This window comes from Chiroxiphia lanceolata, chromosome 17 (genome assembly GCF_009829145.1).
Source record: "Chiroxiphia lanceolata isolate bChiLan1 chromosome 17, bChiLan1.pri, whole genome shotgun sequence".
Classification (NCBI taxonomy): domain Eukaryota; kingdom Metazoa; phylum Chordata; class Aves; order Passeriformes; family Pipridae; genus Chiroxiphia; species Chiroxiphia lanceolata.
The window spans coordinates 7,908,098-7,923,368 of NC_045653.1; the positions used below are offsets into that span (position 1 = coordinate 7,908,098).

The window sequence follows — 15,271 nt, forward strand, 5'->3', positions numbered from 1 at the left end:
TTTTCAGGGAACGTGGGCATGGACATCGACCCGGGGATGGAGCCAGGGATGGACACGGGGATGGCCACGTGGATGGATGGATGGAAGTGGATATGGAGTTGGATGGACGGATGGATGCGGGGTTGGCAGCTGAGATGGATGTGGGATGATTGGTTGTGGGCACAGATTGAGGAATGGGTGTGGTGCCATGTGTGGGGCTGCATTTGGGTCTGGAGGTGGGGCCACTTTTGGGGCGGGCTGTGGATGTGTGGAGGGATGTGGGGTGGGCGAGGGGCTGCACGTGGGCACGGACTTTTAGCTGGATGGGGAGCTGCGTTTAGGGATGGATGGGGGGACAGACGTGGGGATGGGCTTGGAGTTGGATATTGGGACAGATGTGTGGCTGGATTTGGGGCTGGATGTGGGGATGGTCTTAGAGCTGGATCTGGGAACGGATGTGGAGTGTCCGTGCCCCGGACCTATGAGGGCCGGAACGCTGGTGGCGGGGCCGCGGGCGCGGGCGGAGCGGCGCGGGGCGCGCGGGCCGGAAGGCGTTGGGCGCTGCACAACGCGGAAGTGTCGGCGCGGGCCGGGGCGATGGCGGCGCCCGGCGGGGGCCGGGACGGGGACAGGGAGAGGGGGGAACCGGGACCCGGCAGGGCCAGGGCCGGCCCGGGCACGGCCCGCTGAGGGCTCCCGCTACCGGCCCTCCTAGGGGTCTCTGCCCCGGCCCTCTGAGGGGCGGCCGCCGCGCGTGCCGGGCTGTGCTCGGGCCGCGGGCCCGGCGGGCAGGGGGGCCATGGCCACCCGGCGTCTCACGGACGCGTTCTTGTTGTTGCGGAACAACGCGGTGCAGAGCCGGCAGCTGCTGGCCGAGCAAGTGAGTAGTTTCGGCTCCTCCAGCCCTCGGGGGTCACGTAGCATGGCTGCTGCGGTGAGTCTCCTCCCTTCATCCTTCTGTACCTCGCCGGGCAGCCGAGCTGTGCCCCGACCCTCTCCCCTCCTCCGAGCCCTCTCCTCAACCCCCACCGCCTTCTCGCCTCCCTCCTTCCCCGCCCTGTTGATCCCTTTCCCTGCTCCCTCGTGGAAAGCGAATAGAAGAGATCTCTCTGTGTGCTGATCTCTATTCCCTTCGTGAATAGTAAATTATTGTTCTAAGAGCTTCGTGTTAGCGTTGACATGAGGTTTTTGGTCCTCTTTGGTTTTTGATGCCTCTTTACCTCAAAGAAAACCCAAAATCATTTCATAGAGCAGAACTCTTCTATTCACCTCGGTGTGGGCACTGTTAAATACACTTGGTATAGTTTATTCCCATTGCTTAAATTTCTCCATAACTTGCTCTGGTGTTCATTGCCCTTTTTTTTTTTAATTTTCCCTAAATACAAATAGTACTCAGAGACATCTTTGAGAGAGGAAGTCAGTAGATTTCCCTCATAAAAGTTATGCATTCAGAAGCAGTTTCTGTAGCTTTTTCTAAGTTTTGAACCGTGATGGGCTGCCTGGCAGCTCAGCTCTGCTTAGGTTTTCACACTTTCTGTTTAAGCTTTTCATTTATTTATCATAGGCACTATCTGCTGGCAGTCTCATCATTCTAAGTTGCTTTATATTAATGCATTTTTGTTAGGAAAAGCAGTGCTTCATGTTGCTGTTATGGTATTTGTTCCTTGTTAACTTTATTACACTTGTGTCTAACCAGCTGTGTATGAAATTGCTTTTGTAGAACAGGAAATGGTAATTTGTATTACACGTGTGTAACTTGGCTCTGCATTTAGTCCTTGTTAAGGTTTCCTTGCCAATATCAATATCACTTCTTTAGATACTTGGAGTTTTTTTAAATATCACCCAGAAAAGGCAGTGATGGTTTAAACTCCCATACAGACAACTGAGCAGTGAAATGCACTTTGCTCAGCAGTGAGTGCAGTATCACTTAAAACATGCATAAAACATTTATTGACAGTGTTTTTCAACATGAATTGGAGGTATTTGCTGGGCTGCTCATTCACATAAAGGTGAACAGTGACTGGAAATTCCCTCTGTGCAGTGGGTGAAGTGAGTCAGTGGCTCAGTCTGGATCCTGGTGGACATTCAGATTTCTGTAGTTACCACAAGTGAACTGTTTTAGCAAGAAGTGTAACACTGTTAGTGTGAGTTATTTGTCTGTCAGGTTTTCAGGTGCCTGTCCCTGTCAACTGCAGGTTTTCCTTTGGGTGGTGCCCCCAGAGCAGAGCTGCTGGTGCCAGCAGGGCAGGGCTGCAAGTTCTCTCTCACAGTACTTCAGCTCACCTTAGTTCACTCCCCAGGCTTCTCCTCAAGACATCCTTTGCTATGAGAACTCTCTGTCCAAAATCACCTTCTGCCCTGGCAGCATTTTAACAGTATAGTCCTGTTTCAAGAGCTTGGGCTGGGATAAGGACCAGCAGTTGATGCTGCTTTGTTAAACCACAAGTGTTTGTCCTCATTTTAGATCTGCTTTGTTCATCTGTGAGTGAAATGCCCTTTTGCTCACACACACAGTGCAAACACTGATGAACAGAGAAGCTGCAGATTGGCTGCTTTTTATATTTTTTCAGATCCTTGCAGGGTTAACGTTCCCTGAAAGCAGAGCACAACTCCAGTGTGTACAGAAGTGAGCATATGCTGCATTTGCTTTTGCTTTTTGTCTTTTGCTGTCTGTGTTATCCTGTGGTAACTGGGGTGCTTGTTGATAAATGTCTTTCAAGAGCTTGTCTGTGCCTCCTCCAATCACAGTCAAACCCTCCAACTCCCCTGTGGATGCTGAATGCTGCAGTCAGTGGCCTTTGCTGTCCTACTTCAGTGTGTTCTATTGCAGTGTCTCTACCTGACAGTTTAGTATCTAGATATTGACTGTGCAGTTACTTTGGAAAACAAACCAAGCTCTGGACTTGATCTGTTATGTTCTTGCTGTTTACCAAGGAACTGAAATATTTCTTTTAAAAGTTGGTGCATCAAGCAAAATGCTGACTTAAAATACAGTATCATGATATATTTATTGATTAGTCATGTCTTTAAAGGGCTGTTTGTTTGTTCTTGGTAAACCATCATGCTTTAAACATCAATCAGTATTTTCTCAACTGACCATGCCCTATATCTGTCCTATGTCTCTTTTTTTCCCTTTTATCTTTTGCTGTCTCTAACTGGATGGGGCTGATGGGATCCACAAATCACTTCAGGAGCTGGATGAGGTATTGTTTTTCACATTTTATTCTGCCATGGTGCATCAAGCCTACATCATTGACCTAAAATGTTCCTTTCCTTACTCTGCTGGTTTACTGAATTTCTTCATATAGGATGAAATGTCTCCATGCACAGTAGAAGGACGAGGCTGCATAAAGTCAAGCATTTAGTGATGGAGTATTAGATAATGTGAATAGATAAATGTGTAAACTAGTCTGACTTACTGTACATGTGTGGGATAGAATGACTTTGCACAATGAAGCCAGTAACTATTTTTCATGCTATGCATGAATTATACAAACTTTATTGATCGGGAATAAGGTCAGGGATAAAAAACAGCTTTCAAGAAAGCATTACCCAGGAAGGAAGAGGGATGGAGTAGAGAACCATGAAGCTTTACAGGCCTGATAAAGGAAAATTAGAAATTTGAGAGAAACTAGGAAGGGAGGTGTTTGTATTAAATCTTTCCCTGAGAAAAAGCAGTGATTAGTTATGTTTCAAGTGGTATCACTGATGATCATCTCTAGAACTGCCTTGGCTATTTGTGTTTAGCACATTTTCGTGTCCACTAAACAAGTAATTTAACCATTTTAGCTGCATGTCAGTTTGCAAGAGTGTTTGTCCTTCAGCTGCCTCTTAGCTGAATGTCTGTCTAAATAACGTTGTTTGAGAACAAGCATGGGGTACTGTTTTATTTCTTGCAGTTACAATAAACATTTTTTCTGAGATTCTCCCAAATGCAGTTTTCAAACTTGGCCTGATATAAACTGTGCTGGAAAAAGGTACCAACATGAGAGCTACTTGAATTCTCACTGCAATACCATATTTTCTCCTTGAAAATCTCCTAAGAGTTTATTTTAAGACTGACTCTCATCTTTCAGATCCTGTGGGAAGGGGGAGGACACAGGTCACTGGCACATAGGGACAAACCAAGAGATGTGGTGTGTGATGTAGCTGCGTCACGTGTGAACACATCTTCGAGGTTACTTTTTATGAGAAGGCACACATGCACTTTTCCTGATGTTCAAGGATTTGGATCTGACCTGAATTAAATTAATTTGCTGTGGTTTTTTCTCCCCTGCAGCTGGCTGATGATCGCATGGCACTGGTGTCGGGAATCAGTTTAGATCCCGAAGCAGCAATTGGGGTCACGAAACGTTTACCTCCCAAATGGGTCGATGGGGCTGATGAGGTAAGTTCTGTGGCAAATCCAACAGTTTGGCTTCTCATGTAGGGATTTATTGGTGTTGTCAGTTACTTTCTCAATGCTGTCAGTTTTATGACAAAAGTAGTATTAGAAGAAAGATTAAAATTAGTGTTTTCTAAGTTGACTGCCTTGTTTAGAGGAAAATATGAGGCAAGCTGTGACTTATTATCTTGAAGGGTATATTGCAAGTGAAATAAATGGAGATTATCCAGGGCCAGGAGTTCTGGAAGACTGTGTATCATTAATGGGAGCCCAGTATTAAAAGTACACTGAGACTATTAGGGTAAATGTGCTATAGCTGAGCTTTTAGACTTGAGACACGGGAAGGTCTTAAAGCTCTTAGCAAAGCAAAGTTCTTCTCATTTTAAAACTTAGAAGGGAAGGTACCAAAAAATTAATACTTGCAGTGGAATTTTTGTTTGAACCTATTGAATCTAGTTGAGTAGACCCTAAAATGGTGGAGATGAGCAGGTTTACTGTTTGAAAACAGGAAATGTTAGTGTCTTCTAGCAGGAGAACTTTCCTGCCTATGCTCTATGGATGCCTTGCAAGTTATGGAAATATTTGGACATACGTGAGGGAATGATTCTGGAGGCATCCAGTTAAAAACCCTTCTTTGTATTTGCAATGTGAAGCTATTCTTGACTTTCAGAAAATCTGTTTCGAAATGTGCTCTCAGAACACATGTTGCCTCATCAGTCTGTGTGTACACAACCCATTTTGCAGAAAGGTGCTCAGTCTCCTTTTTACTACTATAATAATCACTCTTACATATTTATTTTTAATAACTTGTTTGCAAACATGTCATTTAACTTCTCCTGTTAAGTTCAGGCTATTCAATGTGTGACAGAGTTGAAGCTGTGGCCTGAATTTTCATTAATATTTTTGGGAGTTGGCTAAATCTTCTTGCTATGATACTATAAATATTATTCCAACTTAATGAAGCACATTTGAAAACAGCAGTCTTGCCTAAGATTAACAAGAGTAGGTTTAAAAAGGTACCAAACTCAAAGTCTATAAGAGTATACAGTTGCTTCTTAGTCAGCTTTTTATCTGGTTTATAATGATCTTTGGTCTGCTTTTGATGTTACAGATTTCTGTCAATGATTTTTGTCTAACATTTGTCAGAACCCTTTCCTCTGAAACACGAGTTACTTCCCTTTGTTCCTGTTGGGCTTTCTGTTTTAGATTCAGTATGATATTGCCAGGGTTAAACAGAAGATGAAAGAATTAGCCAGTCTTCACGATAAACATCTAAACAGACCCACACTGGATGACAGCAGTGAAGAGGAACGGGCAATAGAAATAACAACCCAGGAGATCACACAGGTACAGGCTCATTTCAGCTCTAACTCTCCAGTTTGACATATCTTTAAGCATTAGGACAAGGGATGGTTTGCTTTGAGGAAAGCATTTCATTTGTAATCAGTGGTAGAGTGAGAAGTCCTGGGCTCTGTGCTCAGAACTGCACTCACCGTCTCGGTTCCCAACGAGTCATTAACCTCCCTGTTCTGTTACTTACTTGTTGGTTTTTCTACTTGGAATAGGATTAATCAGATCAAGTTTACAGATGTCTCAGAGAAATACAGATATCAGTTCCAAGGCCAAGCAATTATAATGAAGCAAATGCCTTTGGTCAGAATTAGTTGTGTTACTCAACTACCTTGTTAACTTTGTTTGTTCTGTTTCTATATATTTTTAAATACTGCACGAGGCAATAAAAATTAATTTTAAAAATCTAGAAATCAAAATATTAATGTTCAGTTTGGCACTTTTGCAATGTGACATTTAAAGTGTGGGCTGCTGTCTGTGTTTTTACTAATGGACTTGTTTTCTCAGTTATTCCACAGATGTCAGAGAGCAGTCCAGGTCTTGCAGAGCAGGTCCCGTAGTTGTACAGAACAAGAAGCACGTGTTCTCAGGAATGTAGTGTCTTCCTTAGCACAGTCCCTTCAGGACCTGTCCACCAACTTTAGGCATGCACAGTCTGACTATCTCAAACGTAAGCATAAGAGATACAGTAATACAGGGGCACCTCCTGTGGTGGTGCCCATACATCACTGATGGAGGTGTGCTTGTTTTCTTGGTTGGGAAAGTTCAAGCATGGAAGGGTTAAATGATGCACACAGGACTAGCTAGAGGGTAGAATTTGAGGGTTTCTGGTTCACTCATGTTCAAACTGCTTTATTCTACTTCTCTTTCATATTGCTGAAGGAGAAATGTCATGGTTAAGTATATCAACCAAATCAGTGTATTTCACCCATCCATATTTTTAATGCATCTTTGCTTCTCTAATTGTGGTCTGAAAAGCTGCTTCTGTGACACTGGTGAAGCAGCCATTGCTCTTCAGCCATGATGCCTGCTGTAGATGGTAGGCTGTGATAGACAAAACTTCAAGAGGTAGTCTGTGATAAATTAAAATTCTGCATCCATAAACAGATTGGAAGTGGAATAGCTTCTGTTTAAAACTCTAAAATTGTGTGCAATTCTCTTTTTGGCTAAGTAAGATTATTTTAATCTTGGAAGAAACCCACAAAAACTTGATCTTCAAATTTAACATTGATATTTCTTCCTCCTGTGGTATAAATGGCACAGGTGGAACTGAAGATCACAGTTCAGACAAGGGATGTTCCTAAGAGAATTTGTTATAAAATAGCCTAAAGTGATCATGCTTTAAGGCTCTTAACTTACCTAATTTTCTTAACTACGTAGAACAAAATAACTTCAAAATCACTGATTTAATTAATCTTGCAAGTCTGGTTGAATTTGTTGTGCTTTGTTAAATAGGAAGCCTGTGTGACAATTAAAATTTGCATACTATTATTTATGTCATTTATTAGCCAGATTTTCCTTTTTGTGCATTTCTGTGTGGTGCTTCAGACTTTACTCTTACTCTGATCTTAGTGTGCTTAAATATTGTGCTCAAACGTGGCTTGTCTTTTACAGGCATGAAGAATAGAGAAGAAAGATCCAAACACTTCTTCGACACCTCAGTCCCACTGATGGATGATGGGGAGGATGATACACTTTATGACAGAGTAAGTCCCTTGTCACAGCACCTGTCTGGCCACATGCAAGAGCAATTGTAGAAAACTGTGATTCTGAGTTTGGATGGAAGGTGGCACTCTTTAAAGTGAACTTTAAGGAGTAACTGAAGACTTGGAATATGTCAGATTGCTGAAAAAATGGTGCAGTGATTTGTTTCTGCACAAATGTTGTAGAGCTCTGTCAGAGTTTGTTTTTACTTTGTGGAGTTTGGGGACACTGCATTTCTAATCAGTGTGGGAGTTGTTCTGTTGTGTCCTCACTAATAGTGCCACAGAATATTCTTAACTGTTAACATTCAGTTAACATTTAGCTGAAAACTTACTGAAAAAGTCAAGGCACCTTTTCAGCTAATCCTGTGTACAAGAGGTTTTTTACTTACCTCAAGGAAGAGTGATGGGGAAAGGACAACGTTCAGCTGTGATTGGCCTTGGGAGACAAAAACAGGAAGGTCTCTATGGTTAATAAAAATAGCAGAATTGCTGCTGTCTTTACACATTGGCATTATGGGAGTTTCTGTCATGCTGATCAATCAGTAGATATTCTGTAACTGCTGAACACTTGTGTGTATTGATTTTGTACAACAACAAAAACACTGGTTTAGGACAGCTCTTATTTTAAAATCAGTTGTTTATGTATTTGGGCAGGATACAAGATGTGCATTTTTTCTTCTCCAGCTATATATAGCTATCCAAGTTATTTTAGAGACCCTGAAAATCTTTTTAAAATGCATTTTTTTCTTAGATTCTTGTCTACTAAGGAAATTCCAAAAGGATTGTTGTGTTATAAGACCTTGTAATGCATACAATTATTCCTAGTGTTTTCATGCTGTTAATGCCAGTTCAACACCTAAATCTTTTATTTCCACAGGGTTTTACAGATGACCAGCTGGCATTGGTGGAGCAGAACACACTAATGGTGGAAGAGCGGGAACGAGAAATCCGTCAGATTGTACAGTCCATCTCTGATCTCAATGAAATATTTCGGGACCTGGGAGCAATGATAGTAGAACAGGTACATGGACATCACAGTGTTAGTAAGAAAGAGGAGATTCCATGTAGTGTTGAGGCTTCCAGACTCTTCCTGTTTTCATGTGCTGCTCACTTTTGCTGACTTACCTCTTATCTGCAGGATAAGATAATCCTTATCTTCAGGATAAGGTTGAAACCTTCCAGAAGTTGAATTAGTGGAAATGAATAAATAAGAATTCAAGTGGTTATGTGTGTTAGACTGAAAAAAAAAAAAATAATAAAATAAAAAAGCCATAGAAAGCTGAAGTTCTGATGGTTATTTCTCCCAGAGATTCATTTCATGTTCAGTGTGTCAGCCAAAAGCACCTGCTCTGGAAGTAAGGTGATAATTAGGGATGTGATGTGAGATGTGGACAGAGCTGCCATTGGCAGCAAGGAAGTTGTTTAGTGAAGTCCCAAGAAGTTCTTCTGTAAAAGTTCATTGTTTACATAATTCATGAGCTGTTTACTGTGAGTGTTGTTAATTACTCTGCTGTTTATAATAAGAATTGCTTCATGAAGTTCATTTTGCTTCAATTTGCTGCTTGTTTTTTCCTTTTTATTTAGGGAACAGTTCTAGATAGAATTGACTATAATATTGAACAGTCGTGTATGAAAACTGAAGAGGGTCTAAAACAACTACATAAGGTAAGCTGATGGAATCATTAAGCTGTTTTGCATATCTAATAATATGTTATAATTTGATAGCTGTTAAGTTATTCAGTCAATTTTCAGTTGGACGTAGTCCCTTTTAGAAATGATTGCTGTACAGTATAAAATGTCCAACTGTGCTGCAGTAGGAGCTTTCCATATAACTTCTGTTAATGTCATGCTTGATGCCCAGTGTTAATTTCTTAAATGACTTTCTGGGCATCCAAACAATGTGCTTTGATATTTATACTGCTGACTTGCTGGGACCTATGTGCAATTCCGTGTCTGTTTGGAGAGCCAGGCACTTAGGAAACAGGACTGGTTATTGGGGACCTCACTACAGATTTCAGTTTGAAAACATTATCTAATCAGCAAGAATAATTATTAATGTTTTCTCTCACCATCTGACACTTTAAACAGTTTTTAGTATGAACACCTAAAAAGTTTTAGTTGGCAGCAGAGCAGAGTTTGGTGGTTATTTTGTTTTATTGGCTTTTTTGTTCTATTTTGATTCCATGGTAGGTTCTGACTTGTCAGCTCAGTTCAGTCCTTCCATTGCTGGAAATAAATCCTAAAAGAGATCTATGCAAAAGCCTCTTAAGTAAAACATTCTGTTTTGGAAACCTGGACATCTGATTTCTACACACTCAACTTCCCATACTGGTAGACTTGTAATATATGGACAGCAAAAAATGTGCCATTTGAGGAACAGCAAAATAAATTGGTTATAGGATTATTCTTGTTATACACAAAAGTAAATTGGACATCACTGAAACAAGGTGTTGACTGTGGATGAGCAAAGCTTAAAGTAATTGGAAGCAATTTGTACAGATTGAACTGGAAATAAATTAATTAGTTGGAATCGATGTTATTTCTGGTCTAGTGGTGGGTAATGAATTCTCAGCAAGCCCCTGGTTGGATTGCTGGCTGGAGTATGGATTTTTGATCCAATATATACCTCCTTTCAATACAGCATAAGAATTTTTTCACCTGTCATGGAAGACATACAGACAGGTCTGAGGAGGAATATCAGAGGTACCCTGGTGTTTTCAATACTGGTGGTAGCTTTATTCTGATTTAATATCTATAATGTCAAATTTCTTTTCTGTTTTAATTGGCACAATTATTATAAACTACCAAGACAACAGGAATTGCACTAAATCACTGCAAAAGTCTGGTGATATGAATCACTAGTTACCAATTCCTGCTTCACATGAAAATTGGAATCAGTTACTAATGAAGTCAGTAGTCACAGTGGTTGCATGTTACATGGTTTCAGGTCAAAAATTCCTCTTTAGCAGATCTGGTAATTAATTACTTTCCAGAGACTATAAAGAGAAGAATTAATATAGCTTTCCCTTTAAATTTTGAAGGTTTATTAATTAAATAAAATTAAATGCAAGCTTTGTTCCATTTAGCTTCTATTAGCAGACTTTCATTTGGCTTTTGGAGAGTTTTCTCCACATTGTGCCCTTTTAATTCCCCTGGGAAAAAGAGGCAAGGGATGAGAAAATATGGTTAGAAGAAAGAAGGAAAGAAGCAGAAAACTGAGAACCAAATCAAAAAGAAAGCTTTCAGTGCTAATTGAAGTTAAATGAAAATGCACAGCTGGGTAAGGTCCAACGAAGATGCCTATTAAAAAAATGAAGTTTTGTTGTGAATTTTAATGACCTTCAAATATAAAACAGGAATCTTATCTCAAAGTGAGTCTGCTCTTTAACACAGGTAAATGTGACTTCAGTGCAGGCTTTATTCACTGGAGTGTGTGGTGCAGATCAGAGTTATTTTGTGGGAATTGCTTGCAGTATACACTGTATGGAATGTCAGGTTACCAAAGAACCATCTGGAGCACATGTATTTCACTTATACCAAGTAAGAGTCTGTGCCTCAGCTCTGCAGAAATCTAAGTATTAACTCCTCCTTTTCTGTTTTACAGGCAGAGCAATATCAAAAGAAGAACCGGAAGATGCTCGTTATTTTAATTTTGTTTGTTATAGTAATTGTCCTCATTGTTGTTCTTATTGGTGTAAAGTCACACTAGGTTTCGCTTCATTTTCTCATTTTTGGAGTTTCTGTGAACTTTTTTCCCAATGTGAATGGATGGACCTGCACTCCAGAAAGCTGCCTTTGAATGTACGAGCCCTTGTGGTGCAACGTCTGTGCAATGTTTCTGTAGAATTCTTCCAAGTTTGGTGATCTGTGAGGTGTTTGTAAGGATTATGTGGAAAAATTCAGGAAATCTGATGCTCCCCCACAAAAAAATTGGCATTCTATGCTGAGGTATTTGGAAAATACAGTATTTAAAAATTATTAAAAACTGACGTTTACCAGTGAGTACAGTAATTAGTGTGTTACTGTGAACAAAAATGTGTTGTCTTCTATATTCTTATGTCATAATTGTGACAGGTTTCAAATTTAAACCATGTTACTGAGTCAATGGGACTAGATATCAAAAATTGATCCAGGTGTAGAAAATGTCGAGGCACAAAATTGTTTGATTTGATCCCCTTTCTTCCACACTCGGAATTCCAAAGAACTGGATAGACAGCTAAAACAGAAAGATTTTAGCAACCAGAATGTAATCCAACCCCTGTGATCTTAATTTAGATACTGCCCCATTACTAAGAATCAGTGGTACTTGATCTTGTAAATAACAAGATGTAATCACTGGCATAATTTAACATGTTTAGTTAATTAAAAAATTTTCTGAGCTTGAGTAATCATGGGAATGATTTTCCTTACCAGAATGATCATATATCTTTTCATGCATCATTTTTTTTTTTTAGTTTAAAATACAAGCATTACATGAAAGCAGTGGCGAAGTTAAACTGAAAAAAATGGAGTAGAAACCCAAAAAGAGAATCTCTCTGTAGTGGGTCTCAGATGTTTCAAACTTCAGTTGGTGTAAAAGCTCTTTATTTTACAGTGCATTTTGTCCATATGGGTTATGTTTTTTGTGCAGGAAGTGACTTCACTACAGTAGATATTACATCATTTTCCCTGGCAGAAGATTCTCTTTCAAATGTCTGCCTGGAAGAGGACGTGTTTATGGTCTCTAACTGACCATGGGAGGTGTTATGCAAGTGACATGTTCCAAGGCCTTCAGTGGAGAATTTGGGGGTTCTTTTCATTATTTTTTTCAGTGGAAAACTTTGCTGCAGGCCATACAACAGGAATTAGGGCAACATGTAAGTAATAGAATACTCCTGATTTAATTCAGGCCTGAAGTGGTGTGCAATTGTAGTGGCCTTGCCTTAATATTTTTAATATGGCTTTTTTATATTTTTTATTTTTTTCCCAGAGGGACTGTAACTTCCTTCATTTTCTGACAGATAAAAGTGCTCCCCGTACAGTTGCAGAGATGCTCTGCTCCAACCCCTGAATGCAGTTCCATAACACTATTGAAGTTGCATGTGTTGCCTGCCTGGAGTTTCTTTACTAAAGGAGGACTTGAGACGTGGCTTTAAACTGACCATTTTCAGGAACGGACCTGAAATCAAAGACTGCAAAGACGTGAAAGCCTTGGCTTTTTGTGGGGCTTATGAAAAGCTTTGTACCACTCCTGTTACCGCTAGAGAAAGGGGATGTTGGACTTCCAAAACTGCCACTTCAAACTCTTCATTAAATTCGTAAAGTAAATAGGTAAAAGGAGGACTGAGGCTTGTGGTTGGGTGTGCAGCTCCCCTGTTCTGGTGATAGATCTTTTCAATGATCGTGAGTAAAACTACTGTCTCCCTCGTGCTGTCTGCATCAGCTGGTGTGAAGCAGCATCTTGCTATAATTTAATATACTGTATTTGCAACTTTTTCTCTAACATGAGATCGTGTTATTTATTTCTGTCTTGACCGGTGCTTTTGACATTTTATCATGGCAAATGAATCTGAAGGAGTAATAAAACACTTCCAACCCAAGTGGGTAATTATTCATTTTTTAAAAAAAATATAAACCGAAACATACTTTCGTGATGTTAATGCATTTCTGTTCTTCATAATTAAATGGAAGTGGCAGTGACATGAAATATCTAAAAAAAAAAACAAACAAAACTTTTGTAGCACAATGTAAACTTGCATTGTCAAGAGTTATTTCCCATGAGTTATGGCAATGATATCCTAACTCCACTGAAGTAACTGGCAACCTATTTTCTATCCAAATTCTGTACAAGGAAATGCATTTTTAATATGTATCAAACAAGAGGTTAAACTCAGATGTCAATTGTCCTGTGTAACTCGAGCTGGAATTTATTGAAGCTGATTATACAGAGGAAGAAAACCCACACCAGGCTTCTAAATCATTGCAGGTGTGTAACTTATTCTGAGTCAGTCTCAATAACCATCAGCAGCTAAATCAAACCCTGATGCTGTGCTTTGTGGGACTCTCTCCATGTGGCCTCCTAAAGAAGGGGTGGGGTGTGTGCCTTTGGGCAGTGAGAGCCCAAAAATCCACAGCAGCTACTGCCTACTCAGGTGTTCCAAGAGCAGGAGCTGCCTGAACTGTGCTTCTGTCCAGCCCTGTGTGTGTCCAGTCCTCTGGACCAGACAAAGCCGGTGCCCTCTCTGCTGCAGGTTGTGGCCTCCTCGTGGTTGTTGGATTCTTCTCATCTTGTATGGAAGCTCTGATTCCTTACAAAGGAACAGAACACCAGTGCTGGAGCATCTCCCAAGAATCTGTGGCTCCTCACCTGAGGGAATGGCCTATAAAGCCATTGGCTTGTACAGAATCTCTCCATTAAAATGCATGTAAGCATGCAAAAAATGAGCTGCTACTTGTTTACAGAAATCAGTTGGAGTCATATGCAGGAAGGACAGCGTTAAAAGCACTGTAATAGCAAATTTATTTCTACTGCAGGTTTTCTCTAGAAATTGAAAAGTAAAACAGAAGAATTGGTTTTTTGCTTGGTGATTTTTGGAATGTGCTAAAAATTTGAATAACTGTAATTGGTGAGGTGTTTACTGAGATTGCCTGGATTGTGTTGATTTGATTTAAGGTTTGCTTTTATGAACCACTTAAAAATCTTAACTCCTTTGCTTAAATCTTTGGAAAGTTTGCTTTTGGTACAGCATTCCTAAGTGTAAGTTTGTGGATAGGTGGCAGTGAAACCAATTTTGTTGGGAAAAAAAGTACGTTTACTATAAAATAAACCCCAAACCCAACAGCCTTCTTGAATAAAAGCCATTAAAACAGGGAATTCATTATAATTTTGCATATTAATTATGATGGATTATGCAAGATGATGTTTTAGTGGCTTGATTCCACAAGTACTTGTAGAGGATCAATCATTGGAAGACAGGTCCTGGCTGCAGCTTCTGCCATGGCCCGTACAAATAGAAATGTTTACAGCTGCTGCTGGTGGGACATTCACAGGGAATTTCTGTAGGTAGGATTGATTTCCTCAGTCTATTCCCTTCATGAGGACGCTCCTCTGCTGTCTTTAACTGACAAAAGAAGGATTCTGGGCTAGGTGAGTGTTTCCTACCATTTTGCTTGCCTTTCAGGCACTGGATTCCGGGAATGTGCTGTATTTGTACTCTGACAGTAGCAGGAACATTCAATGACTGGGAGTTTACTGCCTGGCAGAATCCTTGGAATGCCTCAATCCTGAATTGCTGTGTGTACTGTCATTCCTATCTCCCACACTGTCCAAATGTCTCGGGATAACAGTGAATCCCTGAACAGTGCGTGTTCTGTGGCTCGGTAAAGACTCGTTAAAGTTGGAGCTTGTTTATTGAGTTACCGTCCCGTCTGTGAGGATGAACGACCCACCTCTGCAACAGATGTTCCTACAACTTTTATTCAGAGCAATTCTAAATGCATCAGGCAATAGTTTCCATAATGTCACTTTAGAGACCGAGTAAGACCTTAACTGTATGGAAGTTTTTTTCCTGGAATTCAGCCTAGGTTTTGTTGGGGTTTGTTTTCTGTTTTGTTGGTTTTTTGGGTTTTTTTTTCTCTTTTTAGATGTATTTCTATTACATGCATCAGGTTTCACTTTTCCTCCCTTTCTGTTGCTCGGACCTTCCCGGCTTTCCTGGATGCAGATCAACGAGTATCAGGTTCCCCAGGGAAGTGGCCACTGCACGGAAGTTCAGGGAGCGCTTGGACAAGGCTCTCAGGCACAGGGTGGGATTGTTGGGGTGTCCGTGCAGGGCCAGCAGCTGGACAGGATGAACCCTGATGGGTCTCCTAT

The 15,271-nt window shown here is 40.7% G+C and overlaps 1 protein-coding gene across 7 annotated transcripts; it reads left to right on the top strand.

Annotated features, from left to right (window-relative positions):
• Positions 1-520: 520 nt before the first annotated feature.
• Positions 521-14,939, top strand: STX16 (syntaxin 16). Of its 7 annotated transcripts, none has more exons than XR_004360002.1 (10): positions 650-913; positions 3,171-3,182; positions 4,259-4,366; positions 5,570-5,710; positions 6,221-6,383; positions 7,328-7,419; positions 8,297-8,440; positions 9,004-9,084; positions 11,024-12,275; positions 14,580-14,939. XR_004360002.1 is itself a non-coding variant. In XM_032704816.1 (9 exons), exons 1-9 carry the CDS (start codon positions 779-781, stop codon positions 11,126-11,128), a joined length of 927 nt encoding a protein of 308 aa, XP_032560707.1. In that variant the 5' UTR covers positions 552-778; the 3' UTR covers positions 11,129-12,998. The 7 variants fall into 7 exon arrangements, 5 of the variants coding, with proteins under 5 accessions (XP_032560708.1, XP_032560707.1, XP_032560704.1 ...); XR_004360001.1 differs by lacking the exon at positions 14,580-14,939 and having other exon boundaries at positions 11,024-11,220; positions 12,050-12,998; XM_032704816.1 differs by lacking the exon at positions 14,580-14,939 and having other exon boundaries at positions 552-859; positions 11,024-12,998.
• The last annotated feature ends 332 nt before the right edge of the window (positions 14,940-15,271 follow it).

Bases quoted from the DNA above. Each gene is read 5' to 3' on its own strand.
- STX16 (XM_032704813.1), top strand. From the start codon at position 779: ATGGCCACCCGGCGTCTCACGGACGCGTTCTTGTTGTTGCGGAACAAC. The intron at 4,367-5,569 runs GTAAGTTCTGTG...TTTCTGTTTTAG, and splicing joins GGGTCGATGGGGCTGATGAG to ATTCAGTATGATATTGCCAG. The intron at 6,384-7,327 runs GTAAGCATAAGA...TGTCTTTTACAG, and splicing joins ACAGTCTGACTATCTCAAAC to GCATGAAGAATAGAGAAGAA.